Source organism: Saccoglossus kowalevskii, chromosome 14 (genome assembly GCF_978046115.1).
Source record: "Saccoglossus kowalevskii chromosome 14, keSacKowa6.1, whole genome shotgun sequence".
NCBI lineage: Eukaryota > Metazoa > Hemichordata > Enteropneusta > Harrimaniidae > Saccoglossus > Saccoglossus kowalevskii.
In genome coordinates, this window is record NC_140654.1 from 22465207 (window position 1) to 22485794 (window position 20588).

Below are 20588 nucleotides of genomic sequence, written 5' to 3' on the forward strand. Positions count from 1 at the left end.
CAGTGTGATGAAACCCCTTTTTTACAAAGAGGAAAAACGGCCGATACAATATATTGATCTTGTGGTCTGACCTTCAGCATCAAAAGCAGTATGGCGATAGTGCTTCGCGTTCGAAAAGTGGGATAATTTTTAACATGGAATAACGGACATAAACTAAATCTTGATTCAGGTTACTTCCTGTTGTTAATTGGATTAAAACAGTTATATTTGCTAACAACTGGATCGTACATCTGTGTAAAAAATGCTTAGCTCTAATTTGGGCAGCGAATACTGCGTCTACAACTGCGTTGGCTGCGTCGCCCTGTTCATTGAACCAGAGAGTATCCAGAACGAAGCGAACAAACTTGAACAGTCACCTGCGTTACTGCATTTACCTATTTTTAAAAATAGAGTTTGGCACACAATTACATATCGTCCATTGGTAATACACTGGGCCAGTGTAGGATATATCATCAAGTTTTACGGCAAGTTGGGCATTTAATGGTGGAGTGTTGATGGAAACATCTATAACATATCGAAAGCTTGGAACGTCACCTGTCTATTACGAAGCACACAAAAGTGAAAAAATGAAAAATATAAACTCAAAATTAAATTTTGTTTTAATAGATGTTTATGCAATGCATTCTCTATGGCACATCCTGTGATGTTTATTTGACTGGGGAACACTGGCCAGGGCGGAAGTCGGCCATCTTGTCCACTCATTTCTGGCAATGATAAGATGAAACCAATTTCAGTAAAAATGTGGATTAAGACTGAGTATAAATGACAACTTAAGTTATTTATGAAAGCTTCTTAAAAATGCTGACTCAGCATAATTGTGAGTTGTGTATCTTAAAAATTAGTACATTAACCCCATGTTTTTTTCTTTTCTTTGAGTTTAGAGTAACATGTCCTGTACACCTGTAGTATTTTAAACGATTTTCCATGGGTTTTTTATTTTGTAGCATACATCCTTAAATCAACTACGAAATTAAACTCGTAGTTATTACAGTTAAATCGTGGAAGGTGGGACAGGAGAGAGAATATTATTGTTTTCTCGGGTTCCATGATCGCATTCAATTATTTTTTACTTGCTACTTTACATTTACAAAATGCGATTGCGTGATTAATTAGCGTTAAGCTTGGAAGCAGTCAGAGTTTTACGGAGATAAATAAACACCAAAATCACACAAAACTACCAAATCACATATCTTTATAAAATAATATTCTATCTTAATAATAATATCCTGACCGGATACCTAATAGTTACAGTATTTCTGCTTATGACCCGTTTTCCCACAACTCCAGCATAGGAGACGTGTCACCTGACCTGACCTGATATACGCGAACTGTAAGGCCTCCACAACGCAACATCTTAAATCGCTACTGTTGTGCTGCTGTGTCTATTGGAATTACACTCGTGCAAAGTATTCCAACTCTGCCACAGCTGTGGCATGTAATACGCCGTCTTTTAGTATTTTAGTATTGTGGATTTGCAAATTCAAGTGACGAATTATCAACATAGTTACTCCTACGATGAGTGCTACCATGTCGGTGTGGAAACTGGATGGATCGCGTGATAAGACACATGGTGTTAAAATTTGCCACCAACCTGCCTGTACCCCTTGAATTCAAATCTTGTCACTGTACAAATTAGTGTTGATTAAGAACATTGTTACATAATATTATGTCTTTGTCAATAAAAGGTGTACTATTGTTTTTCGCCACAAGTCGAAGTGATCGGTTTTATGAATTCACCGCTACATGTATATATTCTTTTCTTGGACACACAATTGAAATGAAATTCTTTGTTGCATTAATAGGTTTAACGATGTTGTGTTCAAGAATAAAATTCTTGAATTGGGATAGTCGTTTCCTGGCATGCGGCAGACGGTGATAGCGTATCATTGTTTACAAACAAGCGTGTACCCAAGAGCCTTTGCGTTTTTAGCGTGCTTGGTTATCGTCGCTTGGGACTCAATTCCTGCGCGTGCGCAGATGACGACCCTCCCGCTTTAACATCATTAGTTCCACAATGAATGCTAACCGAGTCTCCATTTGCAATAACTTCTTACATTTGTCAATACACCTGGAAACATCTGGAGAAAAGCGACACTGACAATGCAATAACTTCGGTTTTGTGCAATCTACTTGAATCAATTTCTCGGAGAAGTGAATCTTCAATATCATAATAATTGAATTAAGCCGATCAGATGCAGATTCATTTGACGAAAATGTTGATGAAGAATGATTGTTTTCACAGTGCTTTTCAAAGACAACAGGTTGAACAATTTCCATATTACCGTCATTTTCTGCTTTCCAAAGCTAGTATATCTTTGTTTTCCTGCACAAATATGTTTCTAAAAACTTCCAAATCTGTTAGTGCCGTATTGATTATAACTGGGGTATTGGTGGTGTATCATCTGCGCGGCGATCGACTGGTAGTTCTGATGCTGTTGATAATAATGGTGGCTGTCACTGGGTGCGGTACTTTCAGAAAGGAAACAAAATCTATGTTGAGTGCAAGATACACAGTGTATAATCAGCTTTACTCAAGTAAACAAACCTTGGATCACCATTTCCACAGGCAGTACACTTCATTATGCGATGATACCACTAGAATGCCTAAAAAAAACGCAACAGATCGCACAGCACACAAAACACACATCTGTATTCGTTGATTACTAGTCTTCGTATGTATCCTCTTATTATTTAAAATGTATAAGCGATAGGAATGTTAAAAAAATACGACTGTATAGCGGTTCATCAATTTATTCATCTCCTATGTATTATTGATAATTATCCTCACCATTAATATAATGTATACTAATTGTCACGATTATAACAGAAATTTGTACAGCTAATTTCAAAACATGCAAAAAAGGTCATATTCAAAAATATGCAAAATATACAATTATGGCCGATATTTTAGAAAATATTTAAGCTTTTTCTATGAATAATTAGTCATAGGATGTAGGAAGTAATTTGTAGCATTTTTTAACACAAAAGTTGTCATAACTTGTCATAGCTTGAATCTATACCTTGACCAGATCTAATTACTATACAATGACTTCTCTCGAATTTCAAAGTATAAATAGAAGGCATTTTCTAATATTTAACTCCAGATGGCCCTAATTATTATAAGATAGAAAAACATACTCAAGTCACACAATGGAAATGCAATGACACACATAGTTGTACAAAGTTAATCCAATGCAGCTATTTGAGAAGATTACTGCTCACAGTATAAACTGTGTTTGAAAATAAACATTGAACTAATTTTAATACCATACAGTGACTTTACACAAAGGTAAAACATTAACTAAAAACAGTAAAAGCAAAGAAACTAAAAACTATAATGAACTTAAGATGGCACTGATTCCAATAAGATGAATTGTATATGTAATCACACAACAATGGAAAATTCCAAAGGATTTCAAAACAACTATTACACCATGGATTTTCTCGTTAAATCCTGATACAGATTAGTAGGAATGAATTTCAAAACATTAAAATTACTTTTCTTTAACTAAAAAGCTTTCACAACAATTACGTTTTAACTGAAAAGATAATTACTCCATATCTCATTATTATGCATGAAATTGGTTATTTTTATACCTTTGTTTATAATATATATGATTTGAAACCGATCGAGTAAAAAATACTTGAGTTATTGCACCCGCAAGAGATAACCAATCTGTAGCCGTTGCATGTTTGTTTATATCATATATCAATTTGTAACTGATCATGTAAAAATTGGCAGCCATCTCTCATTAATTATGCTAGCAAAATGCACCAACATTGAACTTGGCCATCATTGCATGTTTGTTTATATCATATATTAATTTGTAATCGATCGCGTAAAAATTACTCGAGTTATCGCGCCCTCAAGCGAAAACCAATCAGTATATATCTCTCTTTGATTATGCAAGCGAAATGCACAAATATCAAACTTGGCCATCTTTGCATGTTTGTTCATAACATATATATATTTGAAACTGATCGTGTAAAAATTACTTGAGTTATCGCACCCACAAGTCACGCCAACAACAACAACGCAAAAATCGTCCCCTTACTGTACCTTCTCCTTCGTTTACACTGCACTACGGACTAAGCAAAAAAATAAGTAGTGCGCTCTCCTAAGACGTCACACTACCGTAACACACACGATAAAGTAAAAATATGGTTGAGTGATATCATAAATTATGGTTTAGTGATAACACAATACAAGTACATTGTATCAGAGTACAAAAGCATCCATTAAAAGTCAACGAAACCACGGAATCAAATTACTTTGCTCCATATCTTGATGTCTTCCTTGAATTTGTATTTAAGGACAACTGATGGGATTGAGTAATTTATTTTTGCCTTGATTTGGGTTAGACGCAATTGCCATTGAATCAATAACACATTATATAGAACGTTTGATCAATGCGTTCTACAACAATGAAATGAGATGTTAAAAGATACAGACTCTAGGGGAGACATTGTTTTAGTAATGTAAATATAATTGAACCACACGTGCTTATTACTTTCTCATTTAAGCGAACCTGTCTAGAGAGCCCATAAACACACGACAATCATTTCTATTCATTTAAGGTTACTATTATATTATAATGATGTGTTCCATATTCAAAACGTATCTATTTTAACATTTAAACTGAAATAACTAAACTTACATTGACATAATTACCGACATTATGTAGTCTATAAAAAGAAATCACATAATAACTATGGCATTTTACAATGGAAACTGCCTGTAATCGTTATATCTGTCTAATTATTGATGAAACAGGTCCTGTATTTGGTTTGTTGACATGCGCCCACTACTGACAATTTGTGACAAGAGTAACATGATAGTTCTTTGTGAAACATGCACATACTTTGGATAAAAATAACGCTTGTATTGTAATCTACCAAACCATATATGAATTGTGTATTCTATTCAAATAAATTTAAAATATTATTGGTAGACGTGTGTTCTATAGACTATCTGATTTGTAAATTTTTAAACATAATAATCTAATATTTGATAAATGAATTATCCACAATAAGATGTGTATTATGCTTATATAAAAATAATTGTTTTGAAATACATGATAGTACCTGACACCCCTATGGTCAAATTGGTTTGGCTACATTGACGCAATGCAAAATGGCTACACTTTAGTCGTTGATTCTGTGCGATTTGCTAACAATATAGCATGTAGTTGCGTGTTGTTGATTGCCTGATATAATATTGTTTTCATTAATTAATGAGGTGCTAAATGTTTGAGGTCAGGGGATAACATTTTCTCACGGCCTGCTTTGGTGTGCAAGAAAGTTCTTGTTCCACGCTATATTGTTTAATATCGCTTATAAACAGGTGGTAGCATATGGTCAACACCACACAATCACAAAAAAATTATTATAACATCGTATATTGCAAAGCATACTGTATATTTAAAAAGGTCTAACAGATTTCAAAACATTGGTCTCCCCTTCGAAACTGAAGTCCAGGTCATACTAATTAACCCTCAATCAGTATGACAATAGTTCTTTAATTGGTGTCCTATTTACATAATAATCAGACAAAGTTGCTAAAATCATTTTCAAATAATTTTAATAAATCAGAATAAATTCGCATATTAAAACCCGGAAACAATGAAAGCACAATATTTTTCACACAATGGCACAGATCAGTACCCAAAAACTCTTAGTGGCTGTCCCGCCAAAAATATCAAAGTATGAGCCACAGTGTAGGCGATGTTTAAAAAAGTCAAAGGACTATTTTGATCCTACTTGATACATCAGCCAGCTGTCAATAGACTTCATTTGAATATCGAACAGACCAATTAATGGAGATGATTTTTGTAAATATCGTCATCTGTGTCAAAAACAAATATAAAGAAAATTATCCCAATTAATGAGTGCTAAAATCAAAATAATAGGAGCTCATGATTTAAAGAAAGGACTGATTGCTTTTTTTCTGTGAAATAATAGTCATAACTGAAATTAGTTACATTTTAAGAAACATAAATTTGTGAAAATTATTTTATCTTCGGTAACACCGACGTCATTATCAATAGATTCATAACAACCAATCACATTTCCAATGCATGTGATATAGACATTCAGGAAATATTGAGTGTATTCATTCGACTGGGAAAGATGAATACAGTCGTTTACTTTCTGCTACTGCTCGTATCAGGTAATGTGTTGGGCCGAGAAAAGCCTCCTCATATTATTTTTATAGTTGTAGATGATCTCGGATGGAATGACGTTGGTTATAATAATCCCGTATTCAAGACACCTACCATCGACAGGCTTGCCGGTAGTGGAGTGAAACTTCTGAATTACTACGTGGCGAGCCATTGCCTTCCATCTAGAAATATGTTGATGACTGGAAGACATGCTGTGAGTTATAAATATTATTAAATTAACCGCACATATCTAGATGTAGAATATTTTTGTGATATTTTTCAGATAACAGTCGATATGCAATCATTATAAAGAACATTGATAATTGAGTAATATGCTTGTTTATATTTATTTTGGAAATGTAATTTGTTGATATATACTAATATTACGAAACTGACGTTGCGTTAACGGGGTTGTGTTCTATATATATGACGTACATTTCAATCTGCTCTTACAGATGAATGCGTATATTTGCATTTCCTACAACATAGTTTATGTATGCGTGTTACGAGCACACACTATATAATTATAATATATAATTATAATATATAATTATATATTTTGAGTTAGATATTCGTCTCTACCACCGTCACAATAGACGGATAAGAATGACTTTACTATAAACTAAGTTTCCTTTGCTTTTAATAATTCATGTGTTTATGTGGATTCTGTCTGCCAACTGATATTAACATCAATTCCATATTTAAAAAATAAAAACACAGAACAGAAAAAAACTCAGATATCAGTTATACCTACTATTTTCATTTAACATACATTCGTTATTTTACTTCAAGATTCAACTCGGGATTCAGCACGATGATTACGGATTTCATCCTCGGTCGTTGCCATTGAACGAGACTACTATAGCAGAACCATTAAAACACGTTGGCTATTCAACCCATATAGTTGGTAAATGGCATTGTGGGTTTTACTCAGATAATTGCTTGCCTCATAACAGAGGATTTGACACATTTTTCGGTGAGCATTTCTGGATTGATTTAACTCTATCTTCGTATATTAGTTGTTGAAAACATACGTACTTCTTACATAATGGCATTTTAATGTGTTTTCACTCCCACTGTGCCTGTCTCATATATTTACATTTTCCTCTAGTTTGGTCTTGTACTGTGTTTTGTGTGTTATTTGTTATGGTTTTTTTTTCTTTTTGAACTATGAATGCCAATACCGTTTCAAAACTATGAAGTTGAACATCTTTTGAGTATGATGCTATTTACCCTTGACATACCATGGATGAGCAGGTTAAATAATAGTACTCCTGTGATTTATATTAATATTGAACCACTCAATTGGTCTAGTCAACCTTACGAAAAACTGTGGTGTTTAAGAATAATGCTGATGGCTAGGTTCTTGTAAATGTCACTATGTTATTGTAAATGAAACGAGGTTGTGATTAGCGATTTATATCTATATCATCATATTCATTATATGTATAATGGAATATGAGCGAAACGTGACTTTGGGCAAACAATTAAATACAACAATTTCGATAGATCACGTGATTGTACATACATTTTATTGTTGGTATAGTGTGTGTAAATAAGCTGTAGTCGTTTATGTTGATCGAATTTAATATTGTCATCGGGTAATGCGCTGCCGTAGTCGAGCTCATAAACAATACAATTCAAAATCGCACGAACAAGAAGAGCACGAAGCTAGAATGCGATTTCAAAAAATTTTACCAAAAGTCTGCGTTATATTTTACATTAAAAATTATCAAATAATAAATTTTCTTTTAATTAATCGTTCACAACAACGGCTTAAATGATCGAGAGTATACAAACCATAATCTAGTCAATGAATATATAATACCAGAGGTACATTACTTGGGGTTTGCAACTCGCATAGTACTGTATGGTGACATCATGTCAAGAACCCATTCAAGTCTCTTCTCGTAGATAGCGAGACTGCGGCTACGACCTTCTGACATGACATATATCAATGTTCAAGGTTTGTAATGAAAAAATAAAACTTTTCTTGCCACTATCATAGTGAAAAATGTAATACATCTAAAATGTACATAAAATATAGTTCTCGTAATCCATCATATCGTGGGCAGCTATTTTGATCCACCTGGACATCCCAGTATCCTAGTTACCTCGGGCATGCGCATTCGCATTTTTCTGAGTTGGAACGCTTATGCGAGTGCGAGATTGTAACGGGATCTTGGTATCATGTCACCGTAGTTGCAAACCCCAAGTAATGTACCTCTGATAATACTTGATACAATTTTATATTATATTTGTTTAATTATGCAATTCTATTAATAGGTTTCGTTGGAGCAGGTATAGACCACTATACGCACAGCGATCATTTTAATCATATGCACAATCTCAGAAAAAATGATGATTGCATAGCTAAGAAGTATATTGGTAAATATTCCACAACAATCTTTGCAAATGAAGGAAAGGATATAATTAATGCTCATGATCAAAACAAAGTAAGTTTGCATTATAGTAAAATAAAATACTATATATGGTCATTGTAGCCCATTGTATCAAAGGCCCTGTGCCGCCGTCCACTGATGGGCGGCGTCGCCCTTTGTATCAGAAAAATTTGACCCTCAAAATGCAGGACATAGCGTTTCAGAAGGTCAATATTTTAAAGGTTTTAAGGGGAGCATGCCCCTGGATCCCCTCGTAAGGTCGCGCTTTCTGCGCAAGCTTGGTGGGCAGATCTCGCCCCCTATGCAAAATTTCGTGTCGCCGCTTCTGTGTTCTTTTCCAATTTCGCTGCTCTCACAATTATGGTCGTCAGGTTTACCCTTCTCCCCAGCAAGCGATTTATGCCAGTTGACGGAAAATTTAAGTCAGATTCTGTTTGGATGCACAACATGTGAATGCAGTGAACTGACACATGTTCATCTCTTCGTATCATAGCCACTGTTTCTTTACCTGTCATTTTCTGCGGTACACGCACCTCTCGAGGTTCCGTCCTCGTATTTGAAACAATACGAGTCAACTATTCATGACGAGGACAGACGAACATATGCAGCGATGACATCATGTGTAGACGAGGCTATCGCGAATATCACTGAGGCACTTGAAGAGAAGAACATGTTGAAAAACAGTATAATCGTTTTCACTTCCGGTAATAAGTATTAAAATTAACTTATATACATACTTGTTTGTGATACAATCCTCTTATCACATTTATTCTTATCACATCTCGTCCATATATCACAATTTATTATAGACAATCGGTAGAATCAGCTGAACGAATTGACAATATCAGTGAGGATCGGAAATCATTGTTTTTCATCAAATTTTTTGCTTGACATTAGGTTTCCGTCGGAACATAATATTCAGCTAAACGTTCGTATACAATTTCAAGCGAGGTTCAAAATGTTTGTTCCTAATTTAGTGTTTGACTATACAACATTTCAGACAATGGCGGTGCGTTGGTAAATTCGGCTGGCAACAACTGGCCTCTGAGAGGAGGAAAGCATACGAGTTGGGAAGGAGGTGTGAGAGCTATTGGATTCGTTTATGGTGATTTGCTTCCTCGTCACTCACGGGGTACCGAGAATACGGGTCTGATGCATATCACAGACTGGTTTCCAACTTTAATAACATTGGCTGGTGGCAATCCACATGTCGGAAAGAAGCTATACGGAGTTGATCAGTGGAATATGATAACGTATGTGCCACACTTACGTATCAACCCTGCATTTTTCTTTTCATATGTGTAAATGTGTGAATAGTGTTTCCCGCTGTTGTTGTTGTTGTGCCAGTATTCAATGTGGGTAGTATATTTTATCGCAAAATTTAACTAAGGCATGGAAAACTACAGTGTAATAATTATGTAGTCATACAATACGAATTGCTTCTTCAATATCTTACAGAGGGAAAGACAAATCTGGGCGCGACGATGTGTTGATTACACTTCAAGAAGATTATAAAGCAGGTGCTCACTATAGAACTGGTATATATAAGAATAATGCGTTTGACATAACAACACATGCAGCGATAAAAATGGGAAAATGGAAGTTATTGACTGGTCCAATTGGAGGTGAGCGTTTTTCTTGTCAATATTATCCGTTTCCAATATTTTGAGTGCAAAATATTTATATATACGCAGATAAACCTTCCCACAAAAGAAGAGTTAGTCACTGAACTAACTCTTTTACGCTCAAGCAAAAGAAGAGACATGTGAGACATGTTGGAGAACTCGCATTGCACGAGTGTTTTATTGTGTTCAGTTCTAATAACACAGTTTCATCACAAATAAAATATTAAAAAGGAAAACTTCAGACCTCCACATACAAAAATACACACACTATTCTATTTAATTTATGTTATTTTATTATATTTTCACTGAATTCATTAAAACTAATTTGCTATATATGTTGTGCAGTATTTCGCTTGATTTCATTGGATTTTTATTTTCACAATGAACAGGCAAAATAAAACTGCTATATGAGTTATATAGCAATTTAAAACACTCAATTTTAGATTATCTAATTTGCATAGTTGCATCAAGTAAGGAGAGAACCAGTCACTATAGTTGAGAAAGAGGAAGAAGGAAACAAACGAGAACAATAAATTTTGTTTCTGAAAATTTTAAATGAACAAGATTCAATTAAAATACACTACATTAAAAAGCGTCCGCTGTTACAAAAGTCCAATCCAAATAAGATCGTGATCTTAAATTCGATTGTTACCGTATACACATTATTTTGTTGGACACTATTTCATTTTCAGATTTTACAATCCATATCTTTATATTTAAATCTGTTTCAAAAAATGAAGAACTTATTTTAGAAGCATAACCATAGAACGACTTGAACTGGTGTCGCAGTTTTCTCCCAATACAAATTGAAATATTGCCAACATTAATTAATATTAATTCCGCGAAATAATATTCAATGTCTAGTTCTTGGGATCTACACCAAAATGGAAAACAGAAATCATTTCGGTGCCATGTTTTCATTTTGATCAGAACCAAAGCTTGTCATGCTTCAGCGTAGCTAAACAATGACAACCAATCAACACATCTCCAACCCACCCACCCCCACAAACATTCATAATTGAACAACTAAGAAAGCAACAAATATCAGGCTACAACCAGAAAACAATGAGATAGAAAATTACAACGAGGCATTGAAAACATGAATTCCGCCCACCTCTACCAATGCACCCTACAGTACAGCATTAGTAGTTCCTATTCTAATTTGTATGTATGTACAGCAAGCTTAGCCAATAGATGCACGCGACTCAACACATTTTTGACCAACCACTATTATACACATATTTACATAGAGTGAGGGCGCCATTTACTAATGAAAAGGATATTTATATTTTTATTTTTTACATTTTTTGTCAGGACCAAGTGATTGGGTTAAACCCCAAGAGATTAACTCCGATCATAGAATAATAGAGGATCCTGATTTCGACGCAACACGTATAGTGAGACTATATAACATAGAAGACGATCCAACTGAGACAACTGATTTATCAGAGATAAATCAGCATATTGTGATTGAAATGCTTGCAAAGCTTCATAACTTTTCTAAGCAGTCCTTGCCTGCCCAGTCAAGAATATATCCACGTGCTGATTTTGATGGGATGGGAGAATGCATAAGTCCATGGGTATAACGAATGGCACAATACATATCAATCATGTAATATAGCAGTAATAGAAAAACAAATAAAACCCTAGGTTCAATAGCAAACCTATGTTCTTACATTCATTGTTTTTAAATATATCGTGTGTCCAACATACGATATGTATGTTAGTTCGAAGCATATGCTTGATTGTATTGTTTTTATTTGACAACAATATATATATATATATATATATATATATATATATATATATATATATATATATATATATATATATATATGTATATCACATGAACCAACATGATGTGAGCTTAATTTTGAAAATCATGCAAATGTATCAAATTTACAGATGTCAACTCCAAAAGCCTGGTTCAGATATAGAACGCCTATGAATACACGTTTTACATCCGCCATACCTAAAAACAAACTACTGCACGACAAATTATTCACTTACTTGTCGGCCTTCTTTCACTCCATAAGATGATGGGAATAAATTAACAGTTTTGATTGCTGATTTAGTTTGTTTACAGAATACATTTTATCTAGTTCAACACTTTTCTTGTAACTCCACTAACAAAAGCCTGCCGCAGATCAACAACGCAAGCATCAAGATGAGGTTTTTCTGCAATGTGACATATTTATTCATTAATGATTTTAATATTTGTGGTACAATGTTTTATTTTTTTTTTCAAAATTGAATTTGTCATGTAATTTTGATGACAAATCTAAAAATAGTTGTATTTTGTTTAATATTCAGAAGTTTTAATTTTGGTTTTGATATAAGTTTTGTGCAATACCTCTATAATTATTGACATGTGTGATGAATCCACTACTATGTAGCTGGTGTTCAATTCAGATGGAAAAACACAATTTGATAGATCTGGATGACAAGTTTTCTCAAGCAGGTTATTAGTGAAGAGTTTGAGAACTTAAGTACGTCATTGATGATAGCATCACGATCTGGTGATTCCACAGTTTTGATGTAATGGAATGTCAAAGCTTCCATTAGGTGTGTATTTTGTTATATCAGTCATTTTGTTATTTCTATCTCTATGCAGTTTTCAGTGTAGTATATTTTAAAATCGGTATCAGCCTCTAATATCCCTTAGCACGTGTTTGACCACTATTGTTAAGCAAAAACAATGTAGCTACAGTGCCAATTTACAACACGATAATATTGGTTGTCGCCAAGAACAACCAGAAATACACATGTCAACGGGTAGGGCCTGCTTATTAATATTGAGAGGGATATCCACAACTCACACTCGGCAGGGTGTTCTGTCATTGGTAGAATGGGTAAACGAGACATTAGAACTGGAAATGAACTACGCACACACTAAAATATCAAGTTAAAGCTCTTTGCTTTAATACTTCTCAAAATAATTGAAACAAAAGAAAGAAACAAAACACACAATAATATAATGCATAAATTCAATAAAATAGGGTATTGTCTGGGGGATGTGCATTGGAGATAACTCACAGTTCTAGGGTGTGGAAATTGATGAGTCAATGGCTTCTTGCAATACAAGGACGAAGAGATACAGGAGGTTTGCTTACAGAGGAACGTTGTTATTCTGGAGGACACCAGAGGGGCAGTTCATACAAGTTTCACAGATTCATGATTGAAGCCTGTATCACTTGTCTCACAATATCGTAGTAGCAACACACATAGTACTTCTTTGAAATGGTGAACCACAACCATCCCCAATCTAGCTTATTTATATAGCTCAAATGGCCTACTTTCAGGTACACCACCTAGGTTTCCACAGGAGCCAATCAGAATGTGGTCTTACTAGCAGCTGTCTCACGAAGACACGCAGACATGCAGACGCTCACGTAGGCAAATCAGTAGATCGTCATCATTTGTTATGTAAATCACTAGCACACCTGGTAGATTCCAATTGTCCCTCAAGAGTTGTAAACACGTATGACCTGTCAATCACCTTTATGACAGTTATCACATGGCAATGCATACCGTTTCTTTCCATGATTCCATGCACACTTCAATTTGCAAGGTTTTAGGTAATATAACAAACATAGAACAAAGGATTCTGACAACATACATATTTGAGAACATTTGTGCCAGTATACTGTAGTAGTTCAGGGATGTAATCGTTTTTGGTAATATGCGTGTACGTCTGGGGTCAAGATAAAAGTAATTTAAACTAGTCGTCGCCAAATATTCAGTCCCTGAATGTTTTACTCTATCTCTATAATTTTATTTTGTAACTTCTATGCTTTTTTGATGGTTTCATGTTTATTTTACACACTCACGGGGAGTTCCTGATACTGAGCATCATGTGTCAATTTTATTATGAACATTCCACTTTATTTCCATTATATTTACAGATTCTCTGTGCGTTTGGCATTCTAATGTTGAGATTAGTCTTATTTTTTGTTATTTCTGTTTTTGACCCAGTTTAATATAGACATATGTCTAAGGTATTGTGCAGAATCAAAATCTTGTTAGTATCTGAAATAATTTTTGCTTTAATTGGAAAGGCCAACTACGGTGTGACTCACACTTTAATATTTTTAGAGAAGGATCAGTATGTGGTTTGGGTACAGTACTGTGCTATTGTAGGCAAACATGTGATATTATTGTTCCTGGAGATTTTCAATTGCGGTTGGATCTCTGATCTATTTTCATTGTTTCATTAAAACTTGTTGCTATGGGAAACAGCAATGTTGATAGTTACCTCTTGCGAACGTCATACACCGCTTACGGTTGCGGTCAGAATTATTAAAACTATAAAACACTACAATGCTCCACGTTATTTAGGTAAGAAAATCAACTTTTTATACGCACAATTATGGGCTTATTCATATAAGTCTGCTTACATATTCACATATAATCAACTTTCAATTGCAGCCATACTATATTGTGCGCGTCATTTCACATTCCCTAAAACACCATCTGCTTAATACAAAGTAATATCGGCAATTTTATTTTTACAAGAATCGTATTTTGCGCTGTCAGACTGGACGTCTCCGAATACTTCTTTTCTGTGAATGTTTCAAATCAATGAGAACATTAATACCATAACGATATCGAATATTGGAGTGCAGTAGGCGAAACAATATTAACAGCATTGTGTTTCAGAAATAATAATAGAAAAATATAAATAATATATGTGCCACTAAAAAACATATAAGAGTGTTTTTTTCTATTATTGCTATGTTACATGCTTGAATTGGCTACTTATATGGTAAGTGTAAAATTCCACGTTTTAATGCGTAATAGTTCAGTAAAATCATGCAAAAATATAAAATAGAGCGAAATATTTTCTTTCTGTAATATTCTTATATAATCAGTAATTATGGAAATTATCATTGGTCTGCATATGAAATTTTCGTCATGACATGAATATAGTTCTTAATTTTATTGTAAAAATCAGTTATTTTGTTTCCGTACGAAACAATGAATTTCACAATGTCAAAAACAAAAAGTCTGTAATGTAGTGTTCTCATAAGTGCTTTAGGAATTCTAGCATGTTAAAGATTTTTGGACAACTGTTCGATTTAAACAAAAATCTTACTGTATTCAGAACCAACTTGAATAAAAAAGGTCTTATTTCACATAAAACCTAGAAACTGAGTTAAAGTTAAACGCTGAAAACACGTATACATCTCATAAATACGTAATATACTAGTTGTAACGTATTGACAACTCCGTATAACAATGCCTGGGTAATGGGGAGCAAGTAAGACTTGATACAACCCGTTTCAATGCTAAAGTACAAGTGATTTATTTATAGCAATGACCATGACTCATGCGCCAGATGGCAGGAACAAATACGATGTTTACATATCAGATAACAACATTACATCTCTCTTTATCTTAATAAAAGTTCAACACGTTTCGCATTTCAGTATCTAGAGTCTGCATTGTTCCAAAACTCAACTCGTGATTGCTTGCTAACTAGACTGTAAAAATGTTTGAAAGAATACAAAGTTTAAAACAACAAAACTAACTATGAGATAAGGATAGACTTTTCCTTTCTCGATATACTAAGTCTGGAGGTTTATTCTGCTCCATCACAATGACTTAAGTACTTCCTATGAAGCTAATTATCTATACTATCTGACTGTTACTTTATCTCATTTTTCCCATCCCAAGTATTTTGGGGGATTTCGTTGTCTAGTCGGGTATCTCCTTTCTGGTGTTAGAGGTTTATCATCAGCCATGGGCGATCGTGGTGTCCCGGGGGATAACATTGGTACAGGAGAAATTTCCTCTTCATCCTCAGAGATGGCAGTATCTCGATCGCTGACGCGGTGATCAATTTCAACTTTAGGTATTAATTTGAAAAATGACGAATTGCACGTAATATTGTGTGCACCGCGTTTAGCTTTTATCATACTTCCTTTCTGTACTGTGACCTCATATGGCTTGGCGAGAAACGGCGTTTCCAGTTTTCCTCTCTTTGTGTTTTTAACGAGAACGGAATCACCTACTCTTATTTCCGACTTTTTCGCATTTCGGCTCTTATCTGCGTATTTCTTCATCTTTTGTTTTGAAGTTTTATCCCGAAGTTGTATTTTCCCCCGCTTCTTAGAAGTCGGCAATTTTATGTTTATTGGACGTTGAAATACCTCTGTAGCTGGGCATATACCAGTAGAGCTGTGTGGTGTCGCACGATAATTTCTCAGAAATGTGTACATTTCGTGTTTCCACGACTTCCCTTCAACTTGCGCTGTGCGGATGGCTTTTCCTAGGGTTCTCATCATTCGTTCCGCCTCTCCGTTTGCCTGTGGCCATAGGGGAGTAACTTTACGGTGTTTAAAACCAAAATGTCTTGCAAAGTCTCTAAACTCGTTGCCCTGGAACGGCGGTCCATTGTCTGATGTTGCGATTTCAGGGATACCATATTCCGAGAATACATTGTCGAGTATCGGAATTACGATTCGCGATGAAGTAGATCGTATTATTTCAACAACAACAAATCTGGAATAGTTATCTATTATCACGAGTAAATAATCTCCGCTGGGGAACGGCCCACAGAAGTCCATCGACACGTGTTGCCATGCGTAGTCAGGAAGTGACGTCATTTGTAACGGTTCGCGCCTATTTTGTGGTGTGGCGGCTTGACAGGCTAAGCAGGTTTTGATTTTATTTTCCACCAGCTTGTCAATGTTGGGAAAATAAACTTTTTCTCTCAGTAATCTTTTCGTTTTGACTACACCCTGGTGTGGGCAAGACTAACTGTCCGCTCTTGTAACGATTTCGGAATGATAATTCGTGATCCGCGTAAAATTAGATCTTGAGTTGACACCAGTGTTAGTGTTTCTCTTTCTTTTCGCAGCATTTCGAAAGAAATTCGGTCGATGTCTGTAGAATCGATGTCTGAAGAATTCGTGTGGTCGTACCATCTACCAGTTTTAATCGCCATGGTTACGGCTTGCAGTGCAGGATCAGATTTCGTTTCTTCTTTGATTTCATCCAAGGTTAGCGCCGTGGGTGCTGCATGACCAGCGATAAAGTTGATATATTCTTCAGTGACTTTCTCTTGTCTCCTGTTTGGCGTGCTTTTCGTGTTCGGGTGTCTCGACATGTAATCAGCTGGATTGTCTTTTCCCGGCCTATACACGATCTTGAATAAACAGTCTTGTAACCGTAGAGCCCATCTCTCGATTCTGGCTGGCGGTTTAGCGTTTGGATTGTTGTAGAGACGTTCAAGCGGTTTGTGATCGGTTACTATGCTTACAGGTTTGCAATATACGTATAAATGATAATGCTCACAAGCCCATACAACAGCTAACGCCTCGCGTTTGTCTGAGAATATCTCTGTTCGACTGGAGTAAGTGATCTGCTCGCGTAACTCAGAACTCGTGGTGCGTCTTCATCACCATTTTTCTGAGTGAGCATTGCTCCTAGACCAACAGGGCTTGCGTCTACTACGATTTCAGTGTCTTTATTCGGATCAAAGTATGCCATGAATGAATTGCATGTTAATCGATCTTTGATCGTGTCGAGCGCATTACGATGAGTGCTCGACCATTCCCATACCGCGTCTTTTACGGTTAATAATCGAAGGGGTTGCGTAATAGTCGCTAGGTCGGGTATAAATCGTGAGAAATATGTTACCATACCGAGTAAACTTCTTACCTCAGTTGCGTTTGTTGGGGCTTCGGCATTCTTGACAGCCGCGACTTTATCTGGGTCTGGTGACATACCTTCCGCTGAAAATCGATGACCATAGAATATGAGATTTGATTTGTTGAATTCACATTTTCGTTTGTTTAGAGTAAGTTTTCTTTCGCGTAGTCGTTGGAATACAGCTTTCAGACTGTTTTGATGGTCTTCCTGCGTTTTTCCGTGTATGAGTATATCATCGCTAATGTTCGATTGCTTGTCTAATAGCATTTTGGAATATTTCTGATGCCGATGATATTCCAAAATTGAGTCGCTTATAACGGCGTAAACCAACGTGTGTACTAAACGTAGTAATATACTTCGATGCCGGTGTTAGTTCGAGTTGATGATAGCCTTGATTCAGATCAAGTTTGGAAAACACTGTGGAGTTGTTCAGATCTTGAATGATTTCATCAGTCGTCGGCATGATGTGTCACTCGCGTTTGACGGCTTCATTCGCGCGTCGATGTCAATACATATCCGTATATCGTCTGGATTCTTTGGTTTAGGAACAACAACAATTGACGATATCCATGGTGTTGCTTCGTCGACCTTTTCGATTATGTCGGCGGCTTCCATTTCTGCAATTTTCTTTTCGACTTTTTCGCGAATATGAAACGGAATGCGACGATGCGGTTGGGCTACGGGCTGAACAGTCTCGTCTATGTGTAGCTTTTATGGAAATCTGTCATTTTGCCTAGGCCTGTGAATAAATCATTGTATTCGCTTACTAGCTTGTCTGTTACGGTCTGTCCCCCGACTTGTTTAATTATTTGTACGAGTCCCAAATCTTCTGCTGTCTGAAAACTTAGTAGCGATTCCCCGAAATTACCGTTGCGCTTGACGACATGAACTAATATATTCGATAGCGATTTTCTTCCATTATTCGTTTTACATTTGATGTCTGTCCGGAATTCGCCTAGGGTTTCGATTGGATATTGACTCTTGTATGGAAATACTTTTGTATAAGTCCGTCTCAACTTGACTTTCCCGTTAAGCTTTTCAAAGTCACTTTCATCCATTATGTTGATCGCTGCACCAGTATCAATCAAGAATTTAATTTCCTTACCGTGAATTGTGATGTCAGCTGTTTGAAACTTTGCCTTGGTTGCGTGAATAGTTTCCGTGCGTATACCGAATACGTATGTCACTTGGTCGGTTTCTTGGCTGGACTCACTACTCGAATCTGTGTCAGCGTCAACTCGCCTTATAGATCGTTTTGGTTTGCGGTCTCTTTCCTTGTTTGGTTTGGATCTGCAAACTTTGGCAAAATGTCCATCTTTCCCGCATGATTTATATTTCTTGCATTTTGCAGGGCACGGTCCGTCATGAGGATAATCGCCTCCACAAAAGTAGCATAATCGAGAGGTTGATCGCGATTCATTGACGGCCACCCGTTTTGGTTTTCCACGTTTATTATGTTTAGACTTGAAGCCTCGGCTAATTGCGTTGACTGTTGACGCATGCATGTTGCCCTCGATGTCCGCAGCGTGAGACTCAGAGACTTCCATCGTTCTGGCAAAGTTTAACAAGTCTTCTAGCTTCATGTCTTCTCTCAATGCTCGCCGTCTTAGTCTTTGCGACGTACAGTGTTCAATGATTTGTGTGCAAACTTCCTCGTCAGGGTTGGCATAATTGCAGTTTGCCACAAGAAGTTGTAACCGGGCGTGGTACTGATCCGTCGACTCACCATATTTTTGCTTTGCTTGACGAAACACGTGTTTTTCGTACGCTTTCGTTCGTTTTGGAGCAAAACGTTTGTTGAGAGCTTCGATGAGTTTCTTGACATCGTCTTCTTCGCCGGTGTCTGGGAGTGCTTTGATTTCACGTCGTACTTCTTTCCCCGCGTAGTGGATAAGTAGAGCTCGTTGTCTCTTAGTGCTCGTGATGTCACACGCGATCATCATGATTTGAAATCCTTCCAACCATTCCTCCCACCTTTTTCCACAGGTGCTAGGTTCCTCGTGGACTTGGAATGGTTCATAGTGAGGGATGCTTTCGGACGCCATAAGTTCCTGAATCCGTCGTTTCCAAGTTTTCCAAGTAAAGCTACACATAGACGAGACTGTTCAGCCCGTATCCCATCCTCGTCGCCAATGTAACGTATTGACAACCCCGTATAACAATGCCTGGGTAATGGGGAGCAAGTAAGACTAGATACAACCCGTTTCAATGCTAAAGTACAAGTGATTTATTTATAGCAATGACCATGACTCATGCGCCAGATGGCAGGAACAAATACGATGTTCACATATCAGATAACAACATTACATCAGTGTAACAATGAGATGGACGAACACTGTCATAGGTCATCATCGACATATAATCCACATGCATGCTCATTGAATAGATGTATTATACTATTTGAATAAGCTGTGCATGGTTGGAAACTCCTCGACGTTGATGAAGCAATGCCTCTATGCTTCACATTTTAGTTGCGTATTAAAAATAAAAGGAGGCTTGACACGTTGTACCTTTCGATGGAATCACTACATGTATTTTCACAGCAAGACTCTTAGCTCTGCTTTGTAAATACGTTCACGTTATTTAAACAAGGCCAGGCTCAATTGCAATTTCGTTGTGTTTTGACATACATATGATCGCGTAATTTCAGAATTATTGCTTCTGTATAGGTTTCACGTACCTTGATATTAGAAAAATTATTATGATTTTATTCATGGTGAATGCTGAAATCACTTTTAAATATT

At 36.1% G+C, this 20588-nt stretch overlaps 2 protein-coding genes across 2 annotated transcripts; one reads left to right on the plus strand and one right to left on the minus strand.

The window, feature by feature from the left end:
* Positions 1–6092: 6092 nt before the first annotated feature.
* Positions 6093–11851, plus strand: LOC146734586 (arylsulfatase B-like). Its single transcript, XM_085508041.1, has 7 exons — positions 6093–6375; positions 6954–7137; positions 8448–8617; positions 9057–9267; positions 9564–9816; positions 10022–10188; positions 11503–11851. The coding sequence occupies exons 1-7, from the start codon at positions 6130–6132 to the stop codon at positions 11772–11774; spliced, it is 1503 nt and encodes a 500-aa protein (XP_085364167.1). The 5' UTR covers positions 6093–6129; the 3' UTR covers positions 11775–11851.
* A 6691-nt stretch (positions 11852–18542) lies between these two features.
* LOC146734587 (uncharacterized) lies at positions 18543–19889 on the minus strand. The gene has a single exon (XM_085507543.1). It carries the CDS (start codon positions 19887–19889, stop codon positions 18543–18545), a length of 1347 nt encoding a protein of 448 aa, XP_085363669.1.
* Positions 19890–20588: the final 699 nt, after the last annotated feature.

Coding starts and splice junctions, on each gene's coding strand:
- LOC146734586 (XM_085508041.1), top strand. CDS start 6,130: ATGAATACAGTCGTTTACTTTCTGCTACTGCTCGTATCAGGTAATGTG. Junction 7,138..8,447: donor AGGATTTGACACATTTTTCG/GTGAGCATTTCT, acceptor TTCTATTAATAG/GTTTCGTTGGAGCAGGTATA. Junction 9,817..10,021: donor GATCAGTGGAATATGATAAC/GTATGTGCCACA, acceptor AATATCTTACAG/AGGGAAAGACAAATCTGGGC.
- LOC146734587 (XM_085507543.1), bottom strand. CDS start 19,889: ATGGCGTCCGAAAGCATCCCTCACTATGAACCATTCCAAGTCCACGAG.